Source organism: Chironomus tepperi, unplaced genomic scaffold (genome assembly GCF_022539635.2).
Source record: "Chironomus tepperi strain 1889 unplaced genomic scaffold, CSIRO-AGI_Ctep_v1 contig_219, whole genome shotgun sequence".
Lineage (NCBI taxonomy): Eukaryota > Metazoa > Arthropoda > Insecta > Diptera > Chironomidae > Chironomus > Chironomus tepperi.
In genome coordinates this window covers 851,802-876,983 of record NW_027226341.1, presented here as the reverse complement: position 1 = coordinate 876,983, position 25,182 = coordinate 851,802, and the positions used below count along the sequence as shown (strand labels likewise).

Below are 25,182 nucleotides of genomic sequence, written 5' to 3'. Positions count from 1 at the left end.
TAAATATTCTTAAATTTCTTGAAGGTAAAGTTTGAATATGAATAATTATTAGCTAACATTCATGTGTAAAGAATTTAATTCATTATTGGATTATCAGGAATAATAAATTGCTCGCTTCATTAAAATTTATCAAATGTAATATTAATGCAAATTATTATTCATTACAAAATAAAGTTTTATGCATGCTCAAACAAACAAGCAATCAATACCAAACTGTTTACTATGTATATTAATATTGATTAATTGAATGATGTATAAATTAACGTATGGAAATTGTATGACAGTATTCAAAAAATAATACATGTATTAAGTGAGAGGAAACCATAATAAAAATTCATAAATGTTCCCATAACACGGATAAAGATGAGTTATTAAAGGGAATTAATGTCATGTCAATATTAAATAAAGTGAATAAATCCCATAAGAATAAATATAATAACATATATAACAAATGCAATACGATCAATTATGCTTGCAAGATGAATCCATTCATTTTGAATTAATTGAGCTTTCGTATGTATATTAGCTTGAATAATTTGATCATCACTATTTTCTTCAAAAGGTACTTTTCTCAATTCTTCAGCTTGATAATCTCCAATAATAGTATTAGGTTGTGAGCTGCCAAAAGTTTTTCCAATAAATCCATCCAAAAATATTGCTTTGATTGCTGTTGGTAGAGGTGAATGCTTTCTATTCCTAGACATATTGATGACTATGACAGATATGATGAATGATATACATAACAAATATAGTGTATGGCTGTAGATTGTCACTGTTAAAGAAATAATAATTGATGTATAACAATCCATTCAAAAAAGGTGCATCAGAAAAAAAAAAAATCTTTATACACTATAAAGTCCATTAGACATTAGAGAGAACTTGTGTATCTTTTCTTTCTAATGAGGTCAAACTAAACGGGAAAAAATCAATACCTATTATAGGCGAACTAGCCGCTAATATAGGAAGCAGTTGGGAAAAATACATAAGCAGTATGCAAATCATGATGCAAGCAAATCCATTGAGCAACAATTTTTCGCCAGCTTGAGGTGGCAACCAAAATGCTGTTAATGTCATAAATACAATTGCTGCTGCTGGTACAAGTGCTATAGCTTTAAACATTGGCGAACGACGACGAAAGTTCAAGTAAAATGCTGCAATATAATAGAATGAGAAAATAATTGAATTTTATTAGTACAGCATAATTGTAAGTAGAATTATGTGCAGATGTAGTCAGTGCAATTAACTGATTTAATTTATTTTTAATAAATTCTTACATGATCAAATTATACTTACAAAAGTATTATAAAAAATACAAAATATACTTACTAACATCTCCATATGGCTCAGGACAGCAAGAGTAAAATTTTTCATGATGTTCTGCTGTGCCATTCAATACTTCCCATTCCAAATTATTATAATGTGATTTTGCCTGAATAAATAAACGCAGTATAATTACTAATTATTTAAACAGAATTTTACAAATTTTATCAATTCGTATAATTATCGGTAATATTTTTAGATATTATGAAAACAATGATAGTAATTAAAGTCGTTATAGGACAATTATGATAAATAATTATGAAAACATTTAGACTTCACAAAATTTTGTGGAAGCATCAAAGTTTTCTAGCTATTTTTGATTCTATTTACTCAATAGTTTAATTTTGTGGAAAATATTAAAGATAGATCACTTCCGGGAATCATACTGTTAAATTTAATATGAAATAAAGGGCTTCCTTCGTCCTTAAAAATTATTTTTGAGTTTTTCATTCAATTGATCTGGAGATTGATTGTTTTAATGAATGTTTCAAATATTAAATTTTTCATTACATCAATTGGAGTTTCACTGTCCATTTGCAAATTGATTTGGAACGAATTATATGTCCATGATCCTATTTTAATTTCACACTTTTGTTCATCGAAAGGCCAAATTTTTAAGTCCATATTGCAATATGTTTCAAACTTTGCTGTTGGTACCTTAAAATAAAAAAAAATCTCTTAATTATCAAAAATCACCATCGAATGAATGAATAAACTAATATTCCAATTTTGTACGAATAATTTTATCTTTTACTAGCAAGACACAAGAGTAATTGTATCTCTGAAAATTTTCTTGTATATTCTTACCCATAAAACATCTCCATTGCTATAAATAATCTTATTAGTCTTTGCAAAGTGATCGATAATTTGAGCTTCTGCACTATTATAGACTGTTAAGTCTGGTGTCCATATCTGTAATAACATGAAATCATCGATTTAATGCAGGAACTTGTTCTTATCTTTTGTATTTACATAATATACACATCTTTCATAAAGCATAAAATTTTTGTAGGCACATTTAGAATATTCTCAAATTTTTGTTATGCTAACCATTGAAAATGCAAATGTAGAATAAACTGGCTTGATAATCGTAGAGCATTACGTATTTATATATTCTACTCAGGTAATAAAATAATTTAGAAAACAAAAATAAATTGTCACATAAAATCTGTATTTCGGCGTGAACATTATTTTACATTGGGGTCTTTCATACATTATGTTCACATTCTAGGAGGACTCTATTATTATGTGTCTATTCATGCGAAAAAAGTGGGTTACATTATAAGCTAACATCCCCATTATACACACATTTATTTATACTAACCTCATCAGCTGCAACATGAAAGTGAGTGATATTATCGTAATCACTTATATTCCATTTTAATTTGCTATCTGTCCACTTCAGTTTAATCCATGCATGAGTTTCTAAAATGCCTTTTGTTTCATGCAATTCCATATGTATTACCGTAAGACTAATAAAAAGATTTGTTGTTACACTTGCATCCTCAGGTCTAGAGAATCTGTCATAATTCTTTAACAAACTTGATTTTAATTTATCAATATTTGTTTCTCTCCAAACATCATTGGCTTCTAAAATTAAAATTTTTGTCTAGATTATTCAGTATTTAGGATAATATGTTTTGTAATTAGGGTCCTCCGGAATTGAATAGTATGTATCCCGGGATCTAGATTTTAAGCTTAATACTACATTTGAATATTTCATCCAGATACATGTTTTGGTTAAACTTAGTTGAAGCAGGCTGAAATCAGTTGAGTCTTGGAAACAAACTCCTCTTCAAGCTCTGCTCAAGCTCTGCTATTTTATATAGTAAAAAAAATATAAGTGCAATAATTCTAATCAGTTAACAGATTCTATTTGTTCATTTTACATTTTTTTTTTTTTTTCTTATTCTCTTCTCTTGCCGACAAAGAGGAAATTGAGGTATCTGCATATTTTTAAAAGGAATTTTTGTTCAAAATGAAATCTTCCTTTTAGAGACTAATCACACCCTAGCGACAAAAATGAAGAAGACTCAGCCATTAATACCAAATAGTAGCCGTCTCCTTCAACATGTTGCAACCATTTGGTTGTCATGAATAATTTGTATCGATCGGGTTTGTCTGAATTAAAATGTTTCTAAAATATTGTCAACGGATAAAAAACTGTTTTTTCAAATACATTTTTAATTACAAACTTGCGTGCATTTATTAATAAAAAAATTGTGCATATAGTATAGACTGAAGATAAATAAAATGAAATAAAAAAATCAATGTCAATTTACACGCATTGTTCAGTTTATTATTTCAGTCTATTAAATCTCATGCGCGTGAAGCTTTTTAGCACTTTGAAATATATTTAAATTTAAATGTTCATTTTGATCATTGAATTTAATTTTTTTTATTATTTGGCACTTGTTTTTAAGCGTATTTTCTGTGTCCGATAAAATTGATCCATGTAAGTAATATTGATCACGTAATGTTACAAAATTTAAAAATTTTTGTTCTATGCAATTTTAAATTTTTATTTAAAAACTATTTACTGTATGCTCATTTCGAATGCACTGTATTTGTAAATAAAGAGTTAAAATGTCATTTTTATTTATTTAATCAAATTTACTTTGATTAGTTTTATTATAAAAGAACTGCCGATATAGAAAAATGTTAAATGTATTTTTATGAAAGTAAATATAAATAAAATATTCATGTAGCACTTTATTACACATTATATTTTCACCAAAAAAATTCAACGCTTATTTTTTTTAATAATTTAGTTGTAATTTATTTTAAGTGGAAGTTTTTAACCTGTTTTAAACCAAATAATAACATAAGTAAGTTTCAAAAAGTTTAAGCTATATTTTTGCAATAAAGCTCAAACACAGAAAACCAATGAAAACAAATAAACATCAATAAATTATATAATGTTGATTTACCTCCAAAACTATGCAAGGATAATGTCAATAACAGATACAGTAGCAAACAAGCTTTTACCATTTTGACTCCTTTTTGCTTATTTATCCGCTAACCTTTGAGGTTCCCAATATATGCACAACTGAATTAAAGCACCGAGAGATAAGTTTATTTATAGCTGAAAACATAATTTTATAATAATGTACTAGATGATGACCATATGTGCTTGAATTGAAAAGTAAATAGATTTATTCAAACGTTCATAATAATGTTTGATCCCCCTTTTTATGCTTTGAATTTTCAGCCTACAGTGTTGCAAACGAAATATTTGATGTAATCCTAAGTGACCCAAACGTTCTCTTTCCTTTAATTTCAACAACATTACGCTTGTTTTCATTTTATTTCAAAAAGAAGTTGCTTGTAAATATTTTGCCTAAACGTAGAATACTGTAAACATCTAATCTGTATGGATGGATCCTAGGTGTGTGAGAGAGGAAGATCTTTTATGATGCTCATTGATCTAGAAAATAGAGCAAAAAGGAAGAAAGATTGAAAACAGTTTTTTGGTTCAATAAATATAAATCAATTTTATGTGATGTAAAGCAAATTCTACGAAAAGTTTTAAATTTCAGAAATACTTCTTATCTAGTGTATCGTTGCTTATTTATTTTATTAAACTTAGTCAAATTTTCAGAATTTCCTCAATAAAAACGCGTTAATAGACTAAAATCTATCCTTTAGTAGTTCATAATCCATGCGTCAAACGAATTTTACATGTGAAACGCAACATACGAGTCAAAAATGAAAGATACACTAAAGTGTTTTGGAGAAGTTTCTTCATTAAACTAAAAATAATCGTAGAGAAATTCAATTATTTCCAAAAGATTGTAACTGCAATAAAAAAAAATTCTCCCAGTAAATTGTCTGCATATGGATTTTAGATTTGTAGCACTCTGAATAATCCATTCCTAAGACAATCTTTTAATTAACGTTTTTTTCATTCATGTTGTTATATATTTTTTAGAAGCATGTGCTTATCAAAGACCATCCAGCCAAATAAATCATTTAACCTATCATATTGAGCAAATGCATTCAGTTGAATGAAAGTAATCCCACACGAAAAATCAACCTAAAGTTATAATAAAATAGTATCGAATGTTGTATTAATCTATCTGCAATTATTCGGTTCAATTAATTAATTTTACGAATGACTACATCGATAGAATTGGACGCAGTGGCACGTTTTGTATAAGGAGTAGTGTATTTTACAAATATCAGGAAAGCACATAAACATGCAGGATGTTTTTTTTTTTTTCAAATAAATTTCAACAATCTCATTTTCATTTTAACGTCAATAGCACTAGAATTTCAGTAGAGAAAATAAAGTTTGTTTATACTTTGTAAATGAATAGTTAGAACTTAATAAATAATGAATGAAATTAATGAAAATCAAATAAAAAAAATATATTTTTTTCTATACATTCAGAAGCTTTTTATTCTCCGTATCATAAATAATAAACTGCAAACCCATGTTAGTACAACTTCTTCAAGCACATTCTCTTGTGGTAAATCAGATGAAGAAAATTCCATTAGCTGGTTACAAAGTGCTATACAACAAAATGTTCTCTTCATAAGGAAGCTCTACAGGTAAAACGTTATTCTGATTGTATCAGTCAACCACAAACATGTTCGCTTGAGAAGAAAATTCAATTTTGCCATATTACGTATGTGTAACTTTTGAAAATTGTGCGGTTCCTTCATTACTTATTACGATTAAAGATAAGGACATCTGCAAATTAAATTCAAAGTTTTTCACTATCTTGGAAGAAAAATGGCTATATTTCTATATATCTAAAATGTAAAGTCTTGCGCAAAATTGTAAAAAACTTTGAATTTTTTGAGTTTAGGTTGCATGGGAAAACGGCTATATCTTACCATATAAGCTATATCTAAAAAAATGCTTATTTTGTTTAACTCTTTTTCGAAAAATGGATATAACTCTGTAGCGGAACTATTTTTGAAAAATTTTTTTTGCTTATTTTACTGGGTATGGATTGCACAAAAAAACAGCAAAGTTTCAAATTTTTTTTATCTAAATTTACTCATATATTACGATTAAAGATAAGGACATCTTTAAATTCTTTTCTCAATGTACGTTTTCTTTATCTAAATTTACTCATATATGGTGAACATATAACCTGAAAGGAATTTAACTATTAAAGCAGACTAAAACTTTCTTTGGAAACATTCAGGATGTGATGCAAAATTTTTATGTTTTTCTCGCAATTGAATAGCATTAAATGATATTTCAAGATTCTGCACATATATATGTAAATCTATGCATAACTTTAATTTCAAACTTTGTGTATGATAATTAAAACAATTAGGAATATTTAATACCACGTGGTTATCAAACTTTTTTTTCGGTGCAAAGTCCCAATTATGGCTAAGTAAATTATTTTTATTTTACTTTAAAAATTACATTTTAAAGAAATTTTTTAAAACACTTTAGAATTAATTTCTAAAATATTTTGTGACATTAGTGTGTCGCAAACATATAGTTTAGAAGATTTTGTTGATAGCTGAAAGTTTTGTCTCATATGTATGTGTGTAAATGAAATAATTCATGATGATGCAGAAATCTCATGAGACATAAATTAACTTTTTTATTTGTAAATTATCGTAAAGCGTTTTTATCTTCCAAATGTATCATTGCAAATGGTTCAAATTCAATTACGACAATCCGACAATCCATTGCTGTCTCACAATGACCAACTTGTTGTAATCAGATAATTGAAAGAAGAGAATGCTCAAATTTCATTTCTGTTTGTTGAAAAAGAACAAATATCCTCATAATGGCTTGCTACCGACCGAGCTATTCTTTTGTTATGTGGTGATACATATATACTTAAAAGATATAGAGAGAATAGAATAGAAAGAAAGGAAATGAATATAATAACTGAGAGTAAAGCAGTTCACAAATGCAGTTAATAGCGGATAGAGGATTTGAATCAAGTCTCGTACAAGTGGATTAAAACTCTAAGCAGTTTTATTAGCAGTTAATTAATTTTCTTTTTTTTTCTCCCTATCTCCCATTTCGCATTTTTTTTCGGTTAAGAAAGAAAAGAGAAGAAGTGTATTGAAAAAAATCCTTTATTGCCCTTTTCAACTGTGATTGCTATATGGCAATGAAAAAGACATACAAAAGAGAAGGAATGAAAAATATTGGATGTTAATGGACTTTAAGATTATTTTTGTGTTCTTCTCTCGTTTTCCTTAACTCTCTTTTGTAGATATCAGTAAACTTTTCTTGAAAAGGGATTGGAGTTATAAAAAGACTATTTATAAAATGGATGTGAATCAAACTTTTGGCTTCCTGAAATTACAACATAAAAGAGTAATTTTTCTTTCATACTTATTGAGTGATATGCATTGAAAACTTTGAAATTTGTTAAATTTAAACTTTATATGTTGACCAATAAATGATTATTTCAACTGAATCTATGCTTAAATTAAATCGTTCAGCATCTAATTGTACAAAACCAATAAGTCTATTACTGCAACAGTAGTCAAATTTTCTGATTTTGAATTGAATTTATAAAAAAAAATAGCCAAAAACTTGACGCTAATTACTGCCATCATCGTAATTTATGTTTATCGAAGGACTCAATTGGATACTGATAATGTTTTCACATATGAATCTATTTAATAATATAATCGTACGTGAGGACAACGTTACATTGCCATATAATTAGCCATTTCCTTTGACAATAAAATTTATTACCAGTGACGTTAAGTCAGGTGAAAAGGAGAGAAAAGGGTAGCAAAAAAGGGAAAAAATATAGGTAATATGAAGCAAAATATAAAATTGTAAAATGATGAAACATGTTATAACGCTTCAATATAATGGTAGTTGAACAACATCAAGTTTTTTATATTGAAATAACATTCAGTTAGCTAAAGGTGAATGAAAAGATTTCTCCCTTAACTATTTTCATTCAACACCCTGCGTTTTACTTTTCATAGGTATATCTTATATTTGTCAACGCAATTCAAGTCACGATTTTACAAAGAGTGTACTTGATTTGAATTGTAACATCGCACTTATAAAATATGAATGGATGGTTTTGTATGTTTAGGGGTATGGAGGTGGCAAATTATTTTTTCTTTGCTTTTTATTTCTCCCTCTCTTTTGAAATAATTTTAGTACGTTTTTCGCTTAAAATAATTTTTTTTTTTAATACATAAACTTATTTTGACTTGAAAGTTAAAATTTAAATTTCAAATATCATTAGATTGTAGAGATTTTAATTGACGTTTAAATTTAGATAAGTTTGAACTATATATGTTCGTAACTAGAAAACGAATGAGCGAAGTGCTTGCATCTTCATCTCAACTGTTTACACAGTAACTCCTGAATATAAGGGGGAGGAAATTTTTTACCATAAAGACATAAGCATTGGAAGGAGAGAATAAAGATCGAAGAAAGAAGGTAAAAAACAAGTCATGAACTTCTATGATTGAGAAATTTAATGGATAATTAGGTTCGTTTATGTTATGAGGTGGGATTGGAAAATTGCTACAGTTCTGTAGCTATACGAAATAAGAACCACATTAAGAAGCACACAAAAATATCGTCTAATTAAATTTCGGTGCGGTATGTGAAGAAACTTAAGAATAGGTACTATTATTGTTATTGCCAAACCTCCTCGATTGTTATCGTACACAATGTGATAATTCTCTTTCTTATCACATCAATATTGGTCTATTGAATTCACTTCGATTTAACGGCTCTATCTTTATGTGGAATAAAATACACACTTGTAAATCTAAGGCCTTTTTAACATTAATGCTATTACGTTGATTGAATATTGATATATTTTGATTGATTTTGAAGAAGGAAAAAAAGTGTCAGACTCACGTCGCATTTTTATTTTGCTTCTGTTACTCCTATTCTACCGAAGTAGTTTAACATCTACAATTCCGCCATAAACGATTTTTTGTTAGTTAGTTTCCTACCATTATAACAAAACCACAAAAAGTTCAAAACAAACAGTAAACTTTTTTTATTAACTTTGTTTCAACTTTGACCGTTCGTTGAATAGCCTAGGGGGCCATTAAAAAGCTGTCGAAAAGCACCAGCATAAAAAACTATTTGTTGTTAGAATAACAGCTCAATTGAAACCTGATTCGTATTGTTATTAGATACACACATTACTTGATCTGTTTCTCTCTCTCTCTATAGCTCCCTCTCATACTAATACTAGTATATAGGGCAATATTGACCATATAAAATATTGTAGTCAAGTGAAACGTAAAACTGGAAAATAGGATTTAAATGTTGTTTTTCATTGAAAAACATCGAATACATAGAAAATAAAAAATCAAGAGCAATTAGTTGAGAATATTTCATAAGTTCTATTCAATTTGATTCAATCAATACAGATTAAATATATATTTTTCATGAATTCATAAGATATTCTACGTAAACATAAAAAACATCCAGTTAGCTTAATATTTCCAACAATAACAAATGAATAAAAGAGAAATAAGTCAAGTAATTTTGTATATTTCGTTAGAAATTATATTCAGTACGGTTCTTTTGCATCTATGGCAATAAATCAAAAAGGACATTCGAGCACAACATGACTATAGCATCACTCATCCAACAATCACGATTTTTTTCCTCTTTCATGTGCGTACTCATTTATATCGTTTCCTGTTGTACAAACACTTTCAGTTGAATAAATCAGAAACATATAAAAATAAAATAAAATCCTGTTAAAAATAAAAAAAAAAGTTGAAAAATATGATTTTCAATTCAAGTGGGTGTAGCGCATAGCTATAAAATTTAATTAATTCGATGATTTTAAAAAGTTTTAAAAGTTTAAAAAACTTTAAACTCTTACATATTTTTAGATTGATAACCTTTTTTTTATTAGAAATTAAATTTTTTAAAAGATTTTTTTTCCATTTTTTGTACTTTCAAACATACTTTTCATACTTTTCAAACATAAAAATAGAAATAAAAACCTTTTTAAAATATATATGTAGAATAAAAGGCTATTTTTATCGCTAGATTCTTAAAAAATATGCTAAAAGATCATATTGTGTTTGCATTTTGATGCATTCATTTTCATTCAGATTAATTAATACAAAAGAAATAATAGTTTTGTATTCGCATGAAATAAACTATCATACAGAAAAGTATTTCTTTGTATAAAGCAATAACGTTTTTCTCCAATTTCAACAGTTGACTGATTGTATATACAAAATATCATCCTTGTACATGATAACTTTGTCGTGCTTTATTCATCTGAAAAAAGATTTTTGTATTCACTCAACTATGTCCGAAAAGTGTTAATCACTGTGAAAATTTACGTTCCGAAGTCGTGCAAACGAGGTTTGATTGACTTTCTCTGAGGTAATATTGCATCATATGTTTTTAAATTTATTGTATTGAAAAATTAATTTTCTTTGTTTCTTAAAATTTATTTTATAAAAAAGAATATGAAATTAAATTTTTTTTCAAGATGAAATACTTCTCACGAAATCATTTTTAAGAATTTGTTAAAAGATTTATTTTCTTTGATAGAATATATTTTTTTAGATGGATTATATTTTTTCTCTGGCAACCATGAAACCATATTAAACTGATGACAAATAACTGTAGGTTTATAAAACTGTCTTCCATAATTAAGTTTAATCTTTTTACAGTTCATAGAAAAATTTCTCTACATATTTGTAACATGTACAACCATAGTCATTTATTTCAAATGATTTTTGCTCCAATGATACATACATTCAGAAAATCAATACATTTTATTGGGATTATTTCCGCTTCACAAAAATTTTATTAACTTATTCTTCATTCACTTGATACATGACTAAATAACAGTAATAGGGTATCTCAATTTTTCAAATTGATCCCTTTAACGTAAAGAAATGAAGATTTTGAAACTAATAATTAAGTTATATACATCAATAACATTCATAATAAATCAGAATTTATACACCTTTTATAATAAACACTGAGCAACCAAATAATGAGCTTGACTTTTGACCCTTTACTCAACATTTACATAACAAAATTTGTTGAGCGTTACGTAACAAGCATATGACCCTAGATGTTGTTTTTGGATGCTGCATTAATATGGCTGCCAAATTTAAAAGGATTCCATTTGGAGTTAAGTAAAGAAGTTTAGCGGAACCTTTGAAGTTTCCTAGCGGAGTCTTCTTTACTCTAGCTAATCTAATAGTTGTGTCATTTCGCTACATTTTCTAAAGAGAACCTTTTCTACTAAAATATACTTTAAGTTAAAAAAAAAATCGAATATTAACGAAACTTAATTATATAGGACATTTAAAATTATCCGAATTTTTGCAATCTATGATAATTTTTTGTTTACTTCTTACACTAAGAAATGTTCAAAAGATTAAATTCAAGAAAAACATTTTTCCTTACTGCCATTTCTTATTTTTATTTGATCTTATTCCATAATTCTTCATATTAATTTGGATTAATTTATTTAATCAAAACATGATAAAGCCCAACGTTTTACTTGATTAAATAACATTTAAAATCCTCCATAAAACAAGGCTAAACATTTTCTTGTTATGTATACTATAAAGCTAATTGCTTTTATGGTTAATTAATATATTTTCAAATATACTTGTTAAAAAAGTTATGAAGGAGTTGTAATCATCGGATTTACTTTCATTTAAATAATCATATAATTACAAAGTTTTCATTGTATACATACTAAAATGAGTCAAATAACTAATAAATATTAATATTACACTCAAAAATACTTTAACCTAATCATTTTTTTAAAATTTAACATAAGATCTTTTTAACCATAAGAATTTATTACAAATAAACTAGTTCATGGAACGATTATAGAAAAGTTTTAATTGAGATATATACAACATACGCTTTGGCTATTTAGCATATTAAATTTTTATTGCATATAAAATATCGCTGTAATATATTTCAATTTTCTTGAAAAATCACACACTCGAACGTCATAAAATATTTTGAATAATTCACTCAACTCTAAACCAGAAAATCCCTATAGCATATCCCATGAGCCTGTTTCCAATACATAAGATATATTCAATCTATATATTTGTAATATCGCTTGATGTAAAAAAGCCTGTCTGATCCTAAATCTATCTTTTCCTATGTTTTTGTTTGAATCTTATATTGATTATCGATTATCCCCGAATAGTCGTTATTCTTTCTTCGATATTTTTTTGTGCTATCTCATACGATACTAATATTTTGTAAACATAGAGTCACTTTCCTTCTCCTTCTTTTTTGTAGGCCTCGTCAAATACATATATAAATAATGTATTAAACAGACATTTAGTATTCGATGTAGCATCTTAGTCTTTATAGGATACATATAAAGATCTATTTTTGGTATATGTGTATGTAAGTGTTTTTTTCTCAAGTTCTCACACTCTTTTCCGAAATTTCCATGTAATTTTCAGGATATTCACAATGTCACTTATTTTCGTCTGCCTGCCCATTAGAGTTATCTCTTCATTGCCAAAAAAAAAATAAATAAATAAATCGTCAACATATATTTTAAAAGCTATGAAATTTGATGCTACAAAAAATGTTATTGTCAAGTAACTATGGCATTTTAAAGCAATATTCTCTTCATAAAATTTTAAATTTAAAATATTATCATTAAAATGCGCCAAAATTGTGTAATTTTACAAATATTTATTGTTTGTTGTGTAAATGGTATACATATAGATTTCACCATATATAAGGAAACAAAACAGTTTTATACGTGACAATGTTTTGAATCTTTTTTTTTGGCAATTTCGTATTATATCCTAATAGGATAAGTGGAAATATAATAATATCGGAAAAGTGACATTATCATTGTTTTCTCTTTCTTATTCACACTGTTGATATTTTTCAAAACTTTTGCGTACGAAAAAGTTTCTTATTTTGTTTGATAAATTTTAAAACAATCAAATTTTTTTAAAAAAGCAAGAGTGTAACGAATATACTATTTAACTATCATATATACTCCAAAATCAATTACTGTGAATATAAAGTTAATTGTACAGTTTCCTTTAAACAAATCTCACCCGCACACACCGCATTCACATAATTCTTTGAGATTTAAGTTTTTTTTCTTCTCGATATAAAAAGATTTTTTTCAATGTAGGCAGGGAGAGCATTAAAATTTATTTAAATAATCGAATTATCAATTGACATAGACAAAGAAAAAATATTGGGAATGATAACATTATACTGAATTGAACTAGAAAAGAAAAGAACCGAGAAATGAAAAGGAAATAATAAAGTAGAAAAGAGGAGAAATCGAAAAGAAAGGAATGGCAATCTGCAACGTGCATAAATAATCAAAAGATATTTTAAAGTCTTTGTCGATAATTTTCCAATAACTGTGCTAAAAGGAAGCTTCTATATTGCATTAAATTGGATACAATAGATTTTGTGATATGAATATATAAAAGAGAAAATTTAAAATGGTGGAAGTATCCTATTATCTTTATTGGAATGTTAAAAAGCGATTCACATACTCACTAAAATGAAGATTGTCACAACCTATCGCTTTCAAATAAAAAGTATTACGATATTATGATCTATATAGTTAACACTCTAGCTGAATAGAATACCCAAAACTAATGGAATATTATGTTCTTGAGATCTAAAAATGGAGACATACTGATAAAATTGTAATAATATGAAATCATAAATGTTCGTATTTGTAAGTTCATACTGTCATTGTTATTGTTCAACTATCTGTAGTCTTTTATATGATTTTATATCTTTGCGTCACATTTCCGATAAACGAAGTCTCCATACATATAAACATACATTCATTCTATCAGTCTCTTTCTTTTAATAGATGTCTAAGTGTGAAAATACAATAATTGATTATGCTTCTTTGAACTTCTTTCTTTTATTTTGCAATCAATAACTCGATTCATTGCGAAATGAAAAGGCCGTAAATGATTGCAGGAAGAAGGGATCAAAAAGAAAAAGAATTTCTCATTCGGTCAATATTGATTCACAAACTTTGCGGTCCACTCTATAAGAATGAGTTCTTCATGTCTGCTTCACTAAATAGTAATAAGATAACGACATACAAAAGGGGAAAGAAAATGTTAAAATACATTAAAAACTTAAAACCTTTTTTGAGCAATTCTCATGCTCCATTAAATTTTGGTTGAATAGCTACCATTTTGAATTTTTCAGTTAATTAACTTACATAAACTCGTGAACTTGCTGATTTTTTAAGTATCTTAAGTTCTTTCCCATTAAGTCTTATTTCCTTAAAAGATCCTTTCAAATATCAAGTTACTATTCCAAATTTAAGAATTATTTCAGTTCGATACTAAGTTACCGACTTTGAGTTTGATTAGTTAAACTTTTAAAGTATCAAAAACAAGAAAATGCAATAATGTTGAACAATTTAAAACAAATTTTCAGAAAATTCATTTTCTTCTTTTCTATCATGTCAATGATAAGTGATTTCATATTTCCACTTATAGGGTTCTTTAAATTTCAATATAATTTAAATGAAATATGATTTTCGTAATTTTACGCTTACGCTTATAAGATGATATAAAATTGTAGATGTGCTAAATATATCTACATTTTATAGCATCAGTGCAAAGAAGCGAAAATCATCAGCATATTATCTTTGATCAAATAATCTTTAGAAGGTAGCATTAAGAAAGTCATTTAAACAGACGGTAAATTCATTAAGGTTGAAACTGCTGAATGAAGTAAAAATATTATTCCTTAAATTGGGACTGGAATTTAAAGAGTATGGAGTAGGAAGAGGAATATCAAGAAAAATTCAATATTTAAGGCAATAAAAGAAAAGAGAGAACTGTCTTGTACTACTTGTGCCTGTTATTTACAGCTTAGGAAAAAAAGTCTTAAGAATACGTCCCTAATGGAAAAAAGGTAAGAAAATTCCATTAGCAAAAAATGATTGTGAAATTGTAATTGGTTTCTTCACTCTTTTTCTATGCTTTTTTTTATTTACAATAAATCTCTTTTTAGTTCCCCCAATTTTCTCTATCAAAATTAGCTTTTAGCATTGAAAGATTTTTTAAGTCACCCTTTTTTTCCTTGTTATGTTCACTTTTTTTCTTCTTCCATGTTAACCAACTTTAACCATTTCCATATGATTTCACTTTTCGAACAACTTTTAATTCAAAAACTCCAATTAATTTTAAAATTCTCTTTTTCTTGCGTTTTTGTAAATCTCATCGACATTTTTTAAGTAAAGAAAATTATTTCTACATCTTAGATCTCACCATGGTATTTCTCTTAGTTCCTCTTAGTTGCTTTGAAAGCTTTACTAGATATATTCCATTTCACTAGACTTTTGTCAAGATAACCTTATTGATTAATTGCCGTAAATATGAAAATAGCCTTACAAATAATCACAAAAGTACTAAGAATTCTGTGAGCAAAGTGTGCACAAAATTAACGAAACGGAAAATAAATAGAAAAGGAAAAGAGAAGAGGAGAGGAAAAGAAAAAGAAACAGAGAAGAAATTGACAATGCAAATTGAAAATGGAAATTCATTTATTCATTAGAATACACAGATCTCGAATGACATTACAAATCCAATGAAATGGAAGAAAAAGCAAAAAATGCATAAATGTGAATGAGTTTTTTAAAACGAAAAATATATGTTAAAAGATATTTCTTATTATAAAATCTTGTCGATGAGAATCATGCGCTTAAATTTAAACTAATAACTTCAACTATTGTTAAAAACGAAATTATCAAACAAATGGAAAAACATTATTAACGTTTGTAATAAAAAATGTTCATCTTTAAAAAATGAATGTTGTACGTAGAGATAAACATTCATAGAACATCATAAAAAACGCTATGAAACATCGAATGTGCTTTGCAACGTGTATTGTTTTTGTAACTTTAGTGTAGCGCTATTCAGAATTCCACAAAATCATTTGGCTTAAATTATTTATTTTTTGTAAAGAAATCTGTGCAGTTAATAGCAATAAATAAGTGCCAAGCATAAAATTTAGCATATTCGATTTGTTTATTTTAAGTGTTATAGAAATATCGTTATAAAAATAGAAATAAAACGTAAAGTAAATTTTATATTTTGTAATATTTACGTGGACATTGTCGCACATTGACGAACACATGAAACATTGAATTTAAAAATTGTGTCGCATAACTGCTCAAATAATGAATTTTAATTTTATTATTTCTATTCCATTTCAGAATGGCAAGTTACGATAATGATCAACAAAACTTTTGGAACGTCCCACCTACTCAAGGAGCGCTTTCTTCAAATCAAGATTTTAATTTTGAAATGCCTGATCAATTTGGACAAGAATTGTAATGTTTTAAGTTAATTTTTATTACAAAATTTCTAAAGAAATTTTATGTGTGTAAAATAGGAATTTTCAAACTTTTGATGCTGCAACAACACAACAATCAAATGCTCCTATAAACTATCCTCAGCCAAATTATCCTACTAATCAAGCTACTTTTTTTGATCCAATGCAATCTTATGGACAACCAGATATAAATCAACCGAAATCGTACGCAGGAAACGAATTCGAAGATGAGCCTCCTCTTTTAGAAGGTAAATAATAAAAAATTAAAATTTATTCATTTGCTGAATTTTACATTCAATATCAATGGAATTTCAGAATTGGGTATAAATCCACAACACATCCTTATGAAGGTAATGTACATAAAAATGTTTACATTTCTTATATATAGCATTAAATCTAATAAGATTAAATATTTTTCAACACAATTTTCGGCGTAAATTGATCCTTTTATTCTATTTTGCATACATGTATCAATGAATAATTTAAACATATATACCTTCTTATAGCATCAATCGATGCTGAATTTTTAAATAAAAATAAACAAATTATTGGAAATTTGTAAGCGAGAATTCATAAATCGATTTCGTTAACAAATCCCTCGGTATAGCTAAAATTGGTTTGACATCTCCTTGTGTAATAATATAACTTACTGAATATATACCATTGAATGATTTTAAAGCGGTTTTATTTTGAATAAAAAAAAATCGAACATTAAACTGTAAATATAATACAAGATTGAATTTTTAACACGATGGCGCATTTAAACATTTTTCAAGCGTAAAAAAATTTAATGGAACAAATTTGAAATCGATAATACTTTCAAATTGCCAGTATTTCAAAGTGAAATCAAAACTTTTAATTAAGCTTTTTGTCGTTTAAAAAAGGAACAAAATGAAAGAAATTTAGCTCAAGATTCATTTCTGAATACGCTAAAACATTCAAAAAGTAAGAGAAATGAAAAATCGTAAAGCTCTATAATCCGAGGCAATTTCAATCCAATCTTCTCAAACGCTAAAGTCAAACGAGAAACGACGAAGAACGTCAAGAGAACGGAGGAAAAAACTTTGATTGAATTTTAAGTGAAGATTTATTTTATTGTGTTTTCGCTTTTTTTATAAGAATAGAAGAACATAAGCGAAATATCAAGTAATATAAGCGATTCTTCAGATGAGTAGAAATTTGAAGAGAATCAATTTTTAGTTCGTATCGTAAATACTTAAAATATACTTAAGACTTTGATAACCGTTGAACTATGCAAAAAAAGTGCTTTCGAAAAAAGTACCTATTTCTTCTTATCAGAAACGTGGGAAAAATGTAAAATTTATAAACTATTGTAAATTTTTTAAAATAAATAATTCAACGTCATTATTTATTACAAGCATTTTTTCGAGCATGATTTTAGGATAAGAAAAGGCCTATGCGAGGAAAACTGACAAATTGAGAAGTCTATAAAAATAAGTTATTCGTGTTAATATTTATTAGAAACGCATTCGATTGAGTGAGTTAGGCAGTAAAAAAAAGGATGAAAGTTCAATGTTGTATCTTGTACAGCAAACGAATATCTATTTCTTACTCTTTATCAATGCATGATTGATTTTTATTCTTCGCAAGAAATTTGATTCAAAAAAAGAAGAAATGTATAAAATTGATAATAACAATATTCACTTATAAAAGGAGCGGAAATATCAAAACATTTCTGTTACTGATAATATTCTTTTTCAAAGATGAAGAGAAGGAAAGGAAAGGGAGATTTTTCTGCTAGATATAAATTTAAATTGGCTTTGTGACTCGTAAAAGGAAACATAATACAATATAAAAATATGAGAAAAATTGATGGCTGTTTTTGTTATTTTTATTATTACTTTTTTCTGTTATTAATATGAAAAATCTCATGATTAAAAAATAAAAGGCTATAAAATTTTTATCTTACTCTATCCTATTCTGCTTTTCGGGTTCGTCTGTTGATTCATTTGGCTGCTAGCTAAAAATTAAGGATTTTATTTACTGATTTAATTTTCTCTCCATTTTTTTCTTCTTCTCAAACTTTGAATACAAAAGAAAAGGAACCCTCCATCATATTATGCTTTCTCGCGAGAAAAATCACTTAAGCTTTATCCACCCTCAAGTTTCCAGTGTCCATATTCCTATAAGACAGCCTAATAAGATCATAAGATGGAAAATCATTCAGATTATGATGCAAAAAAGAGCGACAAAAAATTATTTTGCTGTCGAGAAATGGCTTTCCTCTTGATTTCAGGGGTACATATTAAATTACATTAATATTTTATCCATCATCATATTTTCAATTTTTCCTTATTCTTCCTCCCTGTCACCCTATTCTATGTTTTCTCTCACTCTCCATTATTATTTATATCATTTGCTGCGTTATTCACAGTAATGAATAAATTTAATCGCAATATTTGTGACAGAGAAGTGATTTTTCCTTACGTATCCAAAAACAAAGACGATACATAATAATGTGGGTGTTGAAAATTTATGAATTTAATTCCCCTAAATTATGCATCATGAACAGCTTTATGATTAAAACTGCTAACAGAATAATTAATTTATGTACACGAAAAGGAAGAATTAAAATGTCGAAGTCACTTTATGTGTGTTTTATTAATGAGAAAAAGAATATGTTAAAAGTGCCTAAGCGAAATTAACGAAGTTTCTTTTTAACCTCAGAAGTATTTTTGATTAAAACTGAATAAATACGAAACAATGAAATTTATGTACCACAATTGTAATGATGAGAGCTTAAAATTAAGATGATTTTTTCCCTTCTGGCTTTTTATACATTACATATTTTTGTTTTTTTTTTTTTTTACAAAATATGTGCTTTTATTTTAATTTTTTGTGCTTAAAATTTATGATAAGGTAGAAATGCAATGATTGTGGGTCTAAAAATCTTAAAAAAAAAGCTTCAAAGCTTAAATAAAATTTTATTGTTTTTTCTCTCTATTCCTTTCTCCATATTTCTTTTCAACACTCAATTTTTTTTTCAACAAAGTCAACAATGTAGTGTTTCGATCACGTTTTTAATTAAGGTTTAAATGGAATTTCTTTTTTTTTTCTTCATTCTCTTGTACCCTCTATACTCTTAAAGTTTGTGTGTGACATGTTTGCATTGAAATGAGACAGACATTTAAGGAAGTATTCTTGGATTATTATTATTATCATGTTGAAATGAATTAAAAGTGAAGCGTGACGTAAAAGGGTTAAAGGACATTATAAGCATAATGAATTTTTGAATAAAAATGAGCAATAATCCTGAATACATCGCTCGTTAAAACTTTTCATTTTCATATCAAATAATAATACTTTTAATGTATTTCGAAGCATGTTTTACTTTGTAGTAACAGCTTCTCCTCATATGTCTTATTTCATGACACTTTTAAATACTGTATATTGAAATACATTTTGAGTCTGACCCAATTTATTTTTAGAGAAAATAACGGGCATATTTCTAATACAAAGGACAAAAACAATCTCGTGTGCCGAACATTAATTGTATAAAATCATTTAAACACTTTTCAAAGGTCATGAAAACGTACATTAATATCTTTGAGCAAATTTCCGAAAATATTTGATACGTTTTATGCTTAAAATTCTACATTTCTCTAATTTCGCTACAAGAAAACATGCATGAGAAAAAATACAGGTGAACATTTTTATAAAGAAAAAATCATACGTTTTATGAAAAAATAAAAATACTCATTATTTTTCGTGTTATTTGAGTCATGTTTTAATTTTTTTTACACGATATTGGAGTGAATTTTATAAGGAAATTGGATTACGATATTCATGATATGTGTAGTTGTATAAGAAATCGCATACATTCACATATAAACTCAAAATGTGTGAATTGATGTGAATGAATAAAATTTTAGTGGAAAAAAGAAAAATCCCAATAGGAATTTAGACCGATTTCAAATTGCTTCTTCAGCTACTTGCTAAAGCTTTATGTATGCATACTGTTTATACGGTGTGTTATAACATAAAAAAACATAAATGTACCCATTTCATTTTTGTTTTTCTCTTCCTTTTTTCGTTTCACCATCCTAAATAAATATCTTTTCTCCTTCTTTTCATTTTTCCTTTCTTTATAAATCAGTTGTGAAGACAGGTAAACATAGTACGAGTTTTCACTTTTTCTGTATAACTGAACCATGGATTTTTTGAAGAATGTAACTTTTGACCCATGCAAGTAACAAGCTCATGCAATGTAATAATTCATTACACGTAAATCCATGGTTTTGTAGTTAAATTGTGTTGTTAAATGAGTCATATCTTGCAGATGATCTATGTATTCGTATTCTGGAGACATTTCACTTTTATAGCACCTAATAAATATCATTGAACATCCATATTTCTTCATTAGTTTGATTCAAAGGAAATGAGAAAAAAATCAGGTTAACATTACGAAATCGAACAGTTCAAATATGCCCATAACTACTCATTAATAAGCTTTAAAAATTGCATGCCTTTGATGAGTATATATATTCATGATATTCAAAATTAATTTTGATTAAAAGTTTGAATTTTGACGTCTACATATTCATCCAAATGTTATAATCGTAATCTTTTACCTAAATGTACATATTTATCTAGAGTATACATGTCTATACGCATCATGTGTGTAATAATGTTAATTGAATTAAGGAAGTGAATGCTTTGCGAATATATTCTCCTTTTCCAACGGTTAGTTATTTCGGTACATTTTTTTCTCGTCTAAATACGGCAACATGCTTCAGCAACATAAAAAATGATCTCATATATCTATACCAAAATGAAAGAGAAGGATGAGAATGAAAAATATTAGATCCTATTATAACAACCATACGCTACTTTCAAAGCAAAGGGGATTAGGGATTTCGATTTGGTTCGACGATTTTTCATTTTAGATTTTGCCATTAATCGTGAAATGTCTAACTGTTACATAATCAAAAGACTTTTTGTAGAAACATGTTTATATGTGAATAATAAAAGGAGTGAGCATAACTTTATTCAGAGAAATTTAAATAACATCTTAAAGTATGCCTTCATTTTTCATTATTTTATTTACTATTTTTTTTTTCCTAGAACTACATTGATATTGTTAATTGACGCGGATAGAAAATAATAGATTGCATTAATCCAAAGATCCATTATGCACTATGCATACATTAATATTTATTAGGAATAAATGTCATATAAATGATTATAAATGTACAATTATATGGCTTTGGAGCAACTGATGACAAATTATTAAAAATTAAAACAATTTAATTCACTGTTTCTACACATGTTTTATGTTTAAATAATACATCATATTCAATATACTAAGGGGGAAACTACTTAGTGTAAAGCATTAATGAGAAATTATTTCTAAATTAGAAATTAAAAATAATGATAGGAAAGTACAATGAGCTAAATAATATTAGCTCTGGATTAAGTAAATCATAGATTGCAATCTATAAACCGTTCTTTTTATATCATTTATATACCCATATATCATTAATTTTATATCTTTAGCTTTTATCAATGTGTACTCATCGCATTTACTTTTTCTTATTTAATGGTGTATGTGAAAAACTGTTTCCTTATGACCTTTTATCTAGCTTTCTTTAAGTAGTTGCAACTCATTAAATGTATCTTTTGTTAGTAATCCTCGCTCACTTGCCACTTCAAATGCATTAAACAGCATAGGTTATGTTTACCCTTATCTCATCTATCTCATCTCTTGGATTCTACTGATAAAGATCTTAATAATTTAAATGAAGAAGAAATTTCAAGCACATAATGCACACAAAATTATTTTTTTTTCCTCCCCATTCATTCATGTCCTTAAATTGAATGCTTCTTTTAATTTGGCAATCTTTGCTGTTGCTACTTCTGCTGTTGCTCCGAGAAGGTTTCATTAAATTTTTAATTAAAAGTTCTTTAGGTTTCTTTCAACTTTTTATGCTTTTCTCTTTTTTCCTCGCTTCCATATCTTGTTATTTTCTTTCTCGCATGAAGTTTTTGCTCTCTTTATAATATTTATCAAGGTAAACAAGCAACGAGGAACATTTTTCAAATGAATATGTGAAGTATGAAACTCTTCTTTCATAAGCTCGATTTATTATGAATTCTTTGAGCTCTAAATGATGCAAAATAATACTTTTAAATTTCAATATTAAGAATATAAAGGAAGTTCTTTTGCTTGTCATGCAAAATGAGAAAAATAATAGGAATAATAATTGCCCGTTTAAAAATGAAATATTTGAAACATTAAAAAATATTACTATGCTGCTTAGTGAATAGTATGTCTTAAATTGGGAAATGAAATAAATTAAAAGATTTGTTAAAATTCCTTCCATTTCAATGCTGTGTAAAATTATTGCCATGAAATTTTCATTATTGTAGCTGTAAGCATTCCAGATACATTTGAATGTAAAAAAATTATGGAAAAATTGGGAAGTTTGTGGCGGGACTAAATATGTTTCTATTAAAATTTTAATAATATACGAAAGATAAGAGTTACACCTAAGAATAAAACTTCTTCCATGGACATTGTATATATGCTCTGTATTTGAATTTTTTCACAGAGAATCTGAAAAAATTGGTTAATTATGAAATCCAGATTAATGAAATGCGTTACTTTTATTTATCAGACACAATAGTTTAATACTGATTCAATGTGTCACATATAAGGAGCAGTAAAGTTGATAGAATGTTATCTGAGAAAGCAACATAAAGTTTTTAATATTCAGATGGTAAATCGGATTTGATAAAACTTTTTTTGTTGATACTACGATGAGCATGAGAAAAAAAAATCGAAGGAGGAAAATTGTTATTACTAGCTTCAAGCTATTCATTTGATATTTTCATAGATACACATATGAAAGTTTGATTTTGACTTTCTATCTCTCTTTTTTGGAATTGTCAGTAACTTTGATAGCAAACAATACTTTCCTCATTTATATTGAAGTCTCGTATATAATTTGAAATTAAAATCAGAACACGTATTATCTAATAATATTTCATAAAATCGCTAAGATTCTCTCTCATTCACTAACTTATTTCCATGTCAATAACATGCCGATATAATAATGATGATAATAATAATAATAATGAACTTTCAAATGTATGTATGAGTAGCAATAAAAAATTAATAATGCTTTGTCATGGTAGTAAATAAAAAAAATGAGGAATTAATTATTATAAAAACTTGCAGTTCAAATATTTGTAAATGATTCTGAGAATTACAGCTATTAGTAAATTATTATATTTTTAATATTTTATTTCTCTCTTTTTTGAAACTTTTTAGACACTTTCAGTCTTGAACCCATTTAGGACTCCACAAAAGGAAATATTTGACGATACTGATCTTGCAGGTCCTTTAGTATTTTGTATGGCCTTTGGAGGATTTTTACTTCTTGTAAGTTATATAATTACAATTAAAATTCACAAATCTTATCAATTAAAATAACATGAAACTCTAACAATAATGATTTGATGATAAATTTTACTATTTTATACGTGTAGTCTGGAAAAGTAACGTTTTCTTACATCTACGGCATTGGCGTTCTTGGATGTTTGGCATTCTATTGCTTGCTGACTTTAATGGCTGCATCAAATGTCACACTTGGAGCTGTTATTTCTGTTTTAGGATATTGTCTCTTACCCATGGTTATTTTATCTGGAATTAACGTTCTTATTACAATTCAGTAAGTAATTTACCTAAATAAAATATTTCCAATAACTTATATAATTAAATTTTCTTATTCCATAGAGGAATAATAGGAACTGTTCTTTCATGTTTTTGTATAATATGGTGTGCGGTTTCTGCATCCAAACTCTTTGTCACAGCACTATCAATGGATCATCAACAATTTCTTGTCGCATATCCTTGTGCTCTTTTATATGGCGTTTTTGCACTCATTACAATTTTTTGAATATTTCTAGAATATTAATTAATAATGTAATATAATCATCGACATATTGGACATATTTTTAATATTCTTATAAAAAATAAAATCTGATGAATTTGAAAAAAGACCAATGTACTTACTTATTGTTACAGATTTAGAAATCTAAATACCCGTGAATACATTTTAATTTTTGTATTGGAAGAGGAAAGGAGTAAAAATCCCAAACTATTTTAATCCCAGAAACTAACCACTACTTTTCATTTGACTTCATTCAGTTTTAATGCTCAAAGAAATAGAACTTGAAATAAGAACATGTCATTTCTCAGATAAAATAATAGCTCTTTACGGTCGAGTTAACAATTGAAACTAATTTTATTTCAAGAATCTGTTATGATCCTTTTTAATTGATAAGGATATATATGTAATATTGCATGAGCTTTGGGATTATTTTACTTAATCTTAAGAACGAATGTTTAATTTGCCAGAAAATTTTTTAATTACATCATTACACAAGCTAAATCAAAGGAAAATAAATTTTCGATTTTTCTTCAAAATTTCTTAATAATTTTAATTCAAAAATAGCAAAATCTTTAAAAAGTCACTCTTGGCTATTTTAAGTTTTAATGAATATTTTTTATTTGCACAAGTCCTAGAAACTGACATTTTGATTTT

At 27.0% G+C, this 25,182-nt stretch overlaps 2 protein-coding genes across 4 annotated transcripts; one reads left to right on the top strand and one right to left on the bottom strand.

The window, feature by feature from the left end:
• Positions 1 to 267: 267 nt before the first annotated feature.
• LOC139090750 (neuronal acetylcholine receptor subunit alpha-2-like) lies at positions 268 to 4,378 on the bottom strand. 2 transcript variants are annotated; one of them, XM_070640555.1, is made up of 7 exons: positions 4,251 to 4,378; positions 2,645 to 2,910; positions 2,128 to 2,232; positions 1,831 to 1,977; positions 1,327 to 1,429; positions 933 to 1,151; positions 268 to 772 (listed from the first exon to the last, which is right to left on the bottom strand). In XM_070640555.1, exons 1-7 carry the CDS (start codon positions 4,309 to 4,311, stop codon positions 399 to 401), a joined length of 1,275 nt encoding a protein of 424 aa, XP_070496656.1. In that variant the 5' UTR covers positions 4,312 to 4,378; the 3' UTR covers positions 268 to 398. The 2 variants fall into 2 exon arrangements, with proteins under 2 accessions (XP_070496656.1, XP_070496657.1); XM_070640556.1 differs by lacking the exon at positions 4,251 to 4,378 and adding an exon at positions 3,603 to 3,687.
• An 11,809-nt stretch (positions 4,379 to 16,187) lies between these two features.
• Positions 16,188 to 24,625, top strand: Yip1d1 (Yip1 domain-containing 1). 2 transcript variants are annotated; one of them, XM_070640418.1, is made up of 7 exons: positions 16,188 to 16,352; positions 16,494 to 16,610; positions 16,673 to 16,860; positions 16,928 to 16,962; positions 23,907 to 24,017; positions 24,125 to 24,306; positions 24,372 to 24,625. In XM_070640418.1, exons 2-7 carry the CDS (start codon positions 16,495 to 16,497, stop codon positions 24,532 to 24,534), a joined length of 795 nt encoding a protein of 264 aa, XP_070496519.1. In that variant the 5' UTR covers positions 16,188 to 16,352; position 16,494; the 3' UTR covers positions 24,535 to 24,625. The 2 variants fall into 2 exon arrangements, with proteins under 2 accessions (XP_070496519.1, XP_070496520.1); XM_070640419.1 differs by having other exon boundaries at positions 16,188 to 16,357.
• Positions 24,626 to 25,182: the final 557 nt, after the last annotated feature.